This window comes from Coregonus clupeaformis, unplaced genomic scaffold (genome assembly GCF_020615455.1).
Source record: "Coregonus clupeaformis isolate EN_2021a unplaced genomic scaffold, ASM2061545v1 scaf0111, whole genome shotgun sequence".
Taxonomy (NCBI): domain Eukaryota; kingdom Metazoa; phylum Chordata; class Actinopteri; order Salmoniformes; family Salmonidae; genus Coregonus; species Coregonus clupeaformis.
This window is the reverse complement of record NW_025533566.1, coordinates 194,047-204,565: the sequence shown is the minus strand read 5'-3', so window position 1 is coordinate 204,565 and position 10,519 is coordinate 194,047. Positions and strand designations below refer to the sequence as shown.

General features: G+C 44.7%; 1 protein-coding gene across 1 annotated transcript; it reads left to right on the top strand.

Moving 5' to 3' along the window:
• Window positions 1-265: 265 nt before the first annotated feature.
• On the top strand, window positions 266-8,716 carry LOC123483441 (polymeric immunoglobulin receptor-like). The gene is made up of 7 exons (XM_045213425.1): window positions 266-389; window positions 709-769; window positions 3,027-3,034; window positions 3,280-3,612; window positions 7,710-8,138; window positions 8,354-8,417; window positions 8,614-8,716. The coding sequence occupies exons 1-7, from the start codon at window positions 266-268 to the stop codon at window positions 8,714-8,716; spliced, it is 1,122 nt and encodes a 373-aa protein (XP_045069360.1).
• Window positions 8,717-10,519: the final 1,803 nt, after the last annotated feature.

The window sequence follows — 10,519 nt, the reverse complement described above, 5'->3', positions numbered from 1 at the left end:
TTTTTGGTGGCCCACCTTGGTTCATGACGTCTCCATGTTCATCACCGCCTGCACTGTGTGTACTCAGAATAAAATTCTAAGGCAAGCTCCGGCTGGCCACCTTCAACCTCTTCCCGTTCCTCACCGCACCAGGTCCCATATATCCCTGGACTTCGTCAAGGGTCTCCCTCCATCAGATGGCAATACCACTATCCTCACGTTGGTGGATAGGTTTTCCAAAGCCACCAACTTCATTCCCCTTCCCAAGTCACCCTTAGCCAAGGAAATGGCCCAGCTCATGGTGCAGCACGTCTTCCGGATCCATGGACCTCCGGTGGTCTCCGATCGCGGTCCTCTGTTTTCGTTCTGGTTCTGGAAGGCGTTCTGCACCCTCATTGGGGCATCGGCCAGTCTGTCCTCCGGTTTTCACCCCCAATCTAACGGCCAGTCGGAGGGAGCCAATCAGGACCTGGAGACGACTTTTCGTTGCCTCGTCTCTGCCAACCCCACCTCCTGGAGCCAGCAACTCGTGTGGGTGGAATATGCCCGCAACACCCTTCCCTCCTCAGTCACTGGTCTCTCGCCTTTCGGGTGTTCGATGGGATATCAGCCCCCGCTCTTCCCTGAGCAAGAGGACAAGGTCAGCATACCCTCGGCCCAGATGTCCGTCCGCCACTGTCGCCGTACCTGGAAGAGAGCCCGGTATGCTCTTCTCAAGACCACCTCCAGGTATGGACGACAGGAGGACCGCCATCGGACTCCGGCTCCCCATTGTCGTGTCGGGCAGAGGGTATGGCGGACCACTCGGGATCTGCCCCTCCGGGTGGAGTTCCGCAAACTATCCCCCCGTTATATCGGCCCTTTCCCCATCTCTAAGATTCTTAGCCCCGCACCCTCCGTATACATCCCTCTTTTCATGTATCAAGGATTAAACATCTGTCTCACAGCCCTCTGTCTCCTCTTTCCAGTAAACTAATGGACAACAACACTTAAGCTTCTACTTCCAGCTTATACAAACTATATACATTTTACGGACACAGTATATTTTACAATAGCTCTCTTTTGTTTGTTTTTAGTCCCATCCTTCAGCTACCCTCAACCCATCCTATCTATCTCTGAAGACCCTCCAGTTTTGATTTATATTTGCTATATATTTTTCAACTCTGCTGTTTCATAAAGGTTCTGAACCTATATACAAAATCAGAACTGTTTGTGGTCGCCATTGAACATTCACGTGTCCTGGTCTCCGTCTGCCCAAAATAAATTATTAACCCGAGTGGAGAGTGAAAGGACAATTGTGGAGGAGTTCCCGGGGTTCAAACCAAATCTGTTAAAGTACAGGGCAGGGGAATTTATGAACAGTGGGGCATTTATCAAATGTTACTGTTTAAGTACCTTAAGTTGGTTTCTGTAAACATTTACTTTGATTAATTTATGGCACCTTTTATTATGTTTTTTAGAATATTTTTAGCAATTTTGAATGTATAGTTTCTTTATTGAATTTATTTGTTTCCGTAGGAGGGGCTATGGCAATTTAAAGGCTGGGGTAGAGCTCGTCCCGGACCTGGAGTCGCGGGCAGACCATGATAAGCAGATTCCACTAGCTTCCATAGCCACCGAGTCAGTTTCCACAGCCACAAAGTCAACATTTTATTTAAGGTTAGGCATAAGGTTAGCAGTGTGGTTAGGTTAGGGTTAAGGTTAGGTTTAAAATAGAATTTTAAGAACATCAATTGTAGAAATGGGCGGGGTTTATGACTTTGTGGCTATGGAAGCTAGTGACGACCATGAAATGCTGCATTCACGTGCTCATCAGAACTTCCTATTTCCTAGTTGTGGTGTCGGAAATACAACTTTGTTTCATTCATGTGCTTTTTAGTGATTTGGTCAGAACAATTCTTCAACTAATATGAGTTTAGCTAGCTTACTTAACATTGACAATATGGTCAAACTAGCTACATTATACATATTGATGAGGCTGTAGTGGTCAAAAACGTATTTGTTGTCATCCTTTGGTTGAAAAGCTTAAAAGGTCAGTGGTGAAACTTGACAACTCAACAACTCAGGCGGCAACATTTTCTCAAATCCCCTTGTAATTCCGACTTGGAGGGTTTTTCATGTGAAAATTCCCAGTCAGGACTAGGAATTTCAAAGAAATCCGACAGCACGTGAACGCGGCAATGAACCTTTGATGCAGAAGCATGTAGCGTTTAGAGCCCAAGACATTTGGGAATTGACTGAAAACCAAGTTGAAGTCTAGTCTCGTGTTTTTCAAGTTTGTAATTTTTTGGTGTGGTTTTCCTGTTTTTGTCCCGCACTGCAAATATTCCTCACTGGATTCTGGAACTCCAACAATCTTTTTGTCAAATAAACCAATGGTGACACCATACCAGCCACTGCCAACCAACCCTACAGTTTAGCTAAGCAGTCTTTTATCAACATGTAATGCATTGAGTTAACCTGAAACCTGTAGTCTTGTGGTACAGCAGCTTCCTGAGCTACTGCTGATCCGCTACCTTACAGGACAATGTGATTTGGAGCTGTGTCTATGACCAGGGTTCATTTCCTGGACAACGTTTATTGTTTCTATTTCTATTCCTTTCTAGTCTAATTCTTTTTAAGACAGAGAGGGTTCATATCTGGATTTTGGCAAAACACCTTAAAATCACATAGACTGGAAGTCTAATCATGGGTTTACTTTGAAGCTGATTTTTGGTCTGGTCTGTGGAGATATTGGTCTAACTTTATTGGGAACAAATACATCAAGTAAGTACATAAATAAAGAATTGAAATCAATTAATTTGAACAAATCAAATCATATCAATTGTAATGACTGTTCCACAGAATGTATTGTTACCAGCCAATCAGGGGAATGTTCACTTTAACAGAAGCAGAATGAGGGGTACAGACAGTGATGTGTATAGGAGTCATTGTCTTTGGTGCCTCTGTCCTTGACACATACATTTGTGTACAGGTACTATAACACAGAAACACAAACCACCCATGGCTCTTCATCTCTCCCTCCTCCTCCTCCTCCTCTTCTCCAGACTCTCAGGTAAGGGTAAAATGTTTTTATGAAGTGAAAAAGTCTCATGGTTCAGTGCGCTGCTGCTTGAAGTCAGACAAAATATTAGCTAGCCTACATATTCAGCCCACACTCATCCCTGCCATGCCAGCCATTTTGTGCACTACTCACTCCGACTGTTGTCCTTGTCCACCTGAATGGGTAATTGGTAGACCACCTTATCAGTTGACCGAAAGGACTGAGTCTAAATGTGTTTTCTGTTGCTGTGTCTACAGGTACCCAGGCAGGGGAGTACAGTGTGTCCACAGTGAGTAAGGTGTCTGTGAAGACAGGAAACTCCATCACCATCCCATGTCGCTATAATCTGAGATACATAGAATATGTCAAATACTGGTGTCAAGGAGATTACTGGAATTCTTGTTCTGCTCTAGTACGCACAGACCAACCAAAGATATCTGGGACGGTGTCAATCTCTGATGATGTCACCCGAAGAATCTTCTCTGTTACCATGACTGATCTGCAGCCAGAGGACTCTGGGTATTACTGGTGTGCTGTGGAGACTACAGGAAGAGATCAACATACATACTTGCACCTGTCAGTTACCACAGGTAAGCTCGCCATACCTCTCCTCAATCACACAGTTTTTTTATTTGTTCAGTATGACACAGCTATGTAGCTATTGATTTGGGGAAGAATGTTTTAAGGCTCTAAATACAATGTATTTACATGGCTATACATATAGGCAGATACAATGTATGTATGGAGTGTGTTTTCATTGTGGGTATACATTGTTATACTGTGGAGAACAGAAACACTTTATTATGAACATACATAAGGACTTCATATTCGAGGTAGCGTCGAAGGAGGAGGTCGTCGGGTAAGCTTGGCGTCGGGTAAGCTTGGCTTTATACATAGCTTGGGCTTTGTCGAGTAAGGCTTAAACTATGTATTTAGATTGTAGTTAGGTATTGTAGGTAGTTATTGTGGGTTGTTGTATGTAATTATTGTAGGTTAGTATTGCATTCGACTGTGCCCAGCGTAGCACAAAGCTAGCTAGCTAACCCACCACCTGGACTAGCTGGCGAGTAGCTATTAGCAACGGAATAGTTATTTCACGCCTGAGAGTGCCTGTAATTACGCCAGCTGGCTGCCTACAATAATTACATACAATAATTGCCTACCATTCAGCTGTTTTCTAACCTCATTGTCTGAACCGTTAACGTTAGGTAGCAAGTGGCTACTGTGCTTGAAATATTAGCTAGCTTGTTGCTACCTGGATAGCTACTAGTAAACAATAGCTGGAACGACCGAGCAAACAGACGCAAACTGGCTGAGTCAATTCAGTGGCTAGCTTTGCACTTGGCTAGCTAACAGTAGCTGCTAGGGGTAAGTCATAACCTACATTTGTGTTTTGTTTTTTACATATTGATAGCCCGAGTCGTTCAAGGAATTTGGGACATGGGTGACTAGTTAACGTTAGTTTGGCTCTCTCTGTGTGTTCGTGCCGTGAAAGGAGGGGTTCTTCTTTGTCTGAAAGCAATGGCTAGCTGGTTTGCTAACTATTCTAGCTAACTAACTGGCTGAATAAGTTGACGACGGACGCGGTCAAGTTGTCGGGACTAACCCACAACGTTAGACTTGGACACGAACGATCTGCTTCCGTGTTGATACACTGGTGGTTTGTTGTGGCCGAGTATGGGCGCTAAACCATGTTGCTGGAGTCCGGCATGCTAGCTGGCTGTGGCATCGTATGACTTGATGCCCGGACGATTTTCACGGAATAATACTGCACCTAGTTAGCTAGCTGAATAAACTGAGTTAGTCTATTCCTAGAAACATTGAACCGCTGTAGTTTACAACAATTATAGTTTCTGAGGTGGAAGTTGGGAGAGTTATATTTTGGAGTTGTGCTGAGGGAGGCCCCGCTCTCTCCTTTCCCAGATGTTTAGTTCATTTCATTCCGATCTCCTCTGCATTATTGTAGCCATTTGCTGCAGCCTGTCAACTATGCCTCTGCCTATCCCTGTTCTCTCCTCTCCGCACAGGCTACACAAACGCCTCACACCGCGTGGCTGCTGCCTCTCTAACCTGGTGGTCCCTGCACGCACCACCCACCTGGAGTTCCAGGTCTCAGGCAGCCTCTGGAACTGCCTCTCTGCTGCCAACAAGACAGAGTTCATCCCAGCCTATGCTACCCTCCAGTCCCTCGACTTCTTGGCGCTGACGGAAACATGGATTACCACTGAAAACACTGCTACTCCTACTGCTCTCTCCTCGTCTGACCATGTGTTCTCACATACCCGAGAGCATCTGGTCAGCGGGGTGGTGGCACAGGAATCCTCATCTCTCCCAAGTGGACATTCTCAATTTTTCCCCTAACCCATCTGTCTATCTCCTCATTTGAATTCCATGCTGTCACAGTCACTAGCCCATTTAAGCTTAATATCCTTGTCATCTATCGCCCTCCAGGTTCCCTTGGAGAGTTCATCAATGAGCTTGACGCCTTGATAAGTTCCTTTCCGGAGGATGGCTCACCCCTCACAGTTCGGGGGGATTTCAACCTCCCTACGTCTACATTTGACTCATTTCTCTCTGCCTCCTTCTTTCCACTCCTCTCCTCTTTTGACCTCACCCTCTCACCGTCCCCCCCTACTCACAAGGCAGGCAATACGCTTGACCTCATCTTTACTAGATGCTGTTCTTCTACTAATCTCACTGCAACTCCCCTCCATGTTTCCGACATCTACTTTGTATCCTTTTCTCTCTCGCTCTCCTCCAACACTACTCACTCTGCCCCTACACAGATGGTAATGCGCCATCGCAACCTTCGCTCTCTCTCTCCCGCTACTCTCTCCTCTTCCATCCTATCATCTCTTCCCTCTGCTCAATCCTTCTCCCTCCAATCTCCTGATTCTGCCTCCTCAACCCTCCTCTCCTCCATGTCTGCATCCTTTGATTCTCTATGTCCCCTATCCTCCCGGCCGGCTCGGTCCTCCCCTCCAGCTCCGTGGCTTGATTACTCATTGCGAGCTCACAGAATAGAGCTCCGGGCAGCTGAGCGGAAATGGAAGAAAACTAGACTCCCTGCGGACCTGGCATCTTTTCACTCCCTCCTCTCTACATTTTCTTCATCTGTTTCTGCTGCTAAGGCCACTTTCTACCACTCTACATTCCAAGCATCTGCCTCTAACCCTAGGAAGCTCTTTGCCACCTTCTCCTCCCTGCTGAAACTGTTCGCTGCTCTGGCACCCCAATGGTGGAACAAGCTCCCTCACGACGCCAGGACAGCGGAGTCACTCACCACCTTCCGGAGACATTTGAAACCCCACCTCTTTAAGGAATACCTGGGATAGGATAAAGTAATCCTTCTACCCCCCCCTTACCCAAACCCACCCCAACACCAAAAAATAAAAAAATAAAAAAATAAAAAACATTGTAAAGTGGTTATCACACTGGCTATAAGGTGAATGCACCAATTTGTAAGTCGCTCTGGATAAGAGCGTCTGCTAAATGACGTAAACGTATAACACATTCATAAGCCATGCATAATGAAATCAGAATCACAACCAAATGCAGATTTATTAATTATCTTTGAGACATTAAATTGAAATACTGTAGAATTCCATTCTTCCTATTGAAGACCGCTCCTTCTGAGGAGTACCAATATGGTGGACGGTGGCTTCAAAGCCTCTCATTGGCCAATACATAGCATCAGCAATCTAGTGTTTGTATACACTGAGTGTACAAAACATTAGCAACACTTTCCTAATATTGAGTTGCACCCCCTTTTGACCTCAGAACAGCCTCAATTCGTCAGGGCATGGACTCTACAAGGTGTCAAATGTGTTCCACAGAGATGCTGGCCCATGTTGATGTCACGGATACGGCCGAGGCTGCCCCTCCTCCTCGTTCGGGCAGGCTTCGGCGGTCGTCGTCACCGGAGTACTAGCTGCCACCGATCGATGTTTCTGTGTCTCACTAGTTCTGTCTGTATTGTTCACACCTGTTACTCATTAGGCTTATTAGTTTCCCTATATTACCTCTGTTTTCCCTCCTGAGTGTGTGCGTGATTGTTCTTTGTTACGTCGTCTGTAGAGCTGTTGTTTTTGCTTTCCCTGCGTGGAGGGTTTGCTATATTTACTTGGAGTCGAGTAAAGCCATTTATTCTCAGTTCTGTGTCCTGCGCCTGATTCCGTTTCTCCACTGCACCCAGACGCTGACAGTTGACTCCAATGCTTCCCACAGTTGTGTGAAGTTGGCTGGATATCCTTTGGGTGGTGGACCATTCTTGATACACATGGGAAACGGTTGAGCGTGAAAAACCCAGCAGCGTTGCAGTTCTTGACACACTCAAACCGGTGCGCCTTGCACGTACTACCATACCCCGTTCAAAGGCACTTAAATATTTGTTATTGCCCATTCACCCTCTTCATGGCATACATACACAATCCATGTCTCAATTTGCTCAAGGCTTAAAAATCCTTCTTTAACCTGTCTCTTTTCCTTCATCTACACTGATTGAAGCGGATTTAACAAGTGACATTAATAAAGGATACTAGCTTTCACCTGGATTCACCTGGTCAGTCTATGTCATGGAGAGAGCAGGTGTTCTTAATGTTTTGTACACTCAGTGTACATCATTGTCTATGAAATGACATGCGTTGCTTCTCCCTTGGTGAATTTGTGTCTGTACCTCTGTGTTCAGGTACTCCAGGACTCTATGTGGACCAACAGGAGGTGACTGGAGTTGAAGGAGGGAGTGTCACTGTCTGTTGTCACTATAGTAACACTGTGGCTAAGAAGTGGTTGTGGTGTAAGATGGGTTTCTACTATGTCCCCTTGGTGGGTAGATATTCAGGTCTTTTAGATGGAACATCAGTGACATTACAGCAGACCATTGATAACAACAACAGACACATTTTAACAGTGACTCTGAATGGATTGAATATGGGGGATACTGGCTGGTACTGGTGTTCCACAGGTGACCTACAGATGCCTGTTCACATCACTGTCAATCAACTGACCACAACGCAGAGTATCACACCTGCCTCCACCACCACCCCTACCCCCACTTCCACCATCACCATCTCCACTGTCGATCAACTGACCACAACGCAGACTGACACCATCATCAGTAAGTAATGAGAGACCAGTTTTAACCAAATATAGTGAAATGAGTCTTTCAAATTCACAGAATTCAACTTAAGTCATTTTGCATACATGATACATTGATATATCACGCTGAAATTGTGTCACTTAAACACTAATAAATGAAATACAGAAACTGTTGAACCTTGACAGAAAAGTTGACCCCTCAAGACATCTCTCTGACCTCACCCACAACTGTAGTTCCTGCTGTGTCCTCTTCCACCTCTCAGGCCCCAGTCAACAACACACACGATGGAGCCCAGGGGTAGGTGAACACTACCACCTCTTTAGTCGGTACTCAATAAGCAAAAAGGTCATTTATTTTAATTATTGGATGAATAAATTGTGTTGTTTTAAAATAAAAAAATAAATGCCTTCTGTATGCCTCAGTCTTCAACTAACACTGTCTGGTTGCAATTTGCATAGTGTCATGTCCTCAAAGCAATGTTGTTCTTCTACAGATGGGAAAGAACACTCTTCTACCTTCCGAAAACTGTTAATGCAGTGCTCTTCCTCCTGTGCACCATCATTGCTGTGGTGAAGTTCACGGCAAACCGACTCTGAGGTCAAACAGGTTGAGTAGAAACTAGATTTATTTAGCATTTGCACATTTTTCATTGAGGGACATGTCTTTACCTTCTTCACCTTCTTCTCCTTCTCTAGCTTTATTGGTATATTTAAATTCTTTGATAATAAACATTTTTTACTCTTCTCAAGATCATCTGTTACGAAATTCTGTGAAATTACAGTGCCTTCGGAAAGTATTCAGACCCCTTTACTTTTTCCACATTTTGTTACGTTACAGCCTTATTCTAAAATTGATTAAATAAATAAAAATCCTCAACAATCTACACACAATACCCCATAATGTTTTTTAGAAATGTTTGCTAATTTATAAAAAATAAAAACCAGAAATACCTAATTTACATACGTATTCTGACCCTTTGATATGAGACTCGAAATTGAGCTCATGTGCATCCTGTTTCCATTGATCATCCTTGAGATGGTTCTACAACTTCATTGGAGTCCACCTGTGGTAAATCAAATAAAGAATAATATGGTCAATTCAATTGATTGGACATGATTTGGAAAGTCACACACCTGTCTATATAAGGTCCCACAGTTGACAGTGCATGGAGGTCCATAGAGCTCGGAGAGAGGATTGTGACGAGGCACAGATCTGGGGAAGGGTACCAAAATATTTCTGCAGCATTGAAGGTCCCCAAGAATACAGTGGCCTCTATCATTCTTAAGTGGATGAAGTTTGGAACCACCAAGACTCTTCCTAGAGCTGGCCGCTCGGCCAAGCAAATGGGGGAGAAGGGTCTTGGTCAGGGAGGTGACCAATAACCCAAAGGTCACTCTGACAGAGCTCTTGAGTTTCTCTGTGGAGATGGGAGAACCTTCCAGAAGGACAAGCATCTCTCCAGCACTCCACCAATCAGGCCTTTATGGTAGAGTGGCCAGACGGAAGCTACTCCTCAGTAAAAGGCACATGACAACCCTCTTGGAGTTTGCCAAAAGGCACCTAAAGACTCTCAGACCATGAGAAACAAGATTCTCTGGTCTGATGAAACCAAGATTGAATTCTTTGGCCTGAATGCCAAGCGTCACATCAGGAGGAAACCTGGCACCATCCCTACGGTGAAGCACGGTAGTGGCAGCGCCATGCTGTGGGGATGTTTTTCAATGGCAGGGACTGGGAGACTAGTCAGGATTGAGGTAAAGATGAACAGAGCAAAGTACAGAGAAATCCTTGATGAAAACCTGCTCCAGAGTGTTTAGGATCTCAGACTGGGGCGAAGGTTCACCTTCCAACAGGACAACGGCCCTAAGCACACAGCCAAGACAACGCAGGAGTGGCTTCGGGACAAGTCTCTGAATTTCCTTGAGTGGCCCTGCCTTGGCCAGGACTTGAACCTGATCGAACATCTCTGGAGCGATCTGAAAATAGCTTTGCAGCAATGCTCCCCATCCAACCTGACAGAGCTTGGGAGGATCTGCAGAGAAGAATGGGAGAAACTCCCCAAATACAGGTGTGCCAAGCTTTTAGCGTCATACCCAAGAAGACTTGAGGCTGTAATCGCTGCCAAAGGTGCTTCAACAAAATACTGAGCTTTCATTTTTTTATTTGTTTATAAATTTACATTTGCTCAAATTTCAAAAAAATAGTTTTTGCTTTGTCATTATGGGGTAGTGTGTGTAGTTTGATGAGGTTTAAAAACAATTTAATCCATTTTAGAATAAGGCTGTAACGTAACAAAATGTGGAAAAAGTCAAGGGGTCTGAATACTTTCCGAATGAACTGTGTAGGAGGTAATTTGCTGTGTTGGAGGCAAAAATAGAACGTTTAGCTCAGTGTTTAAC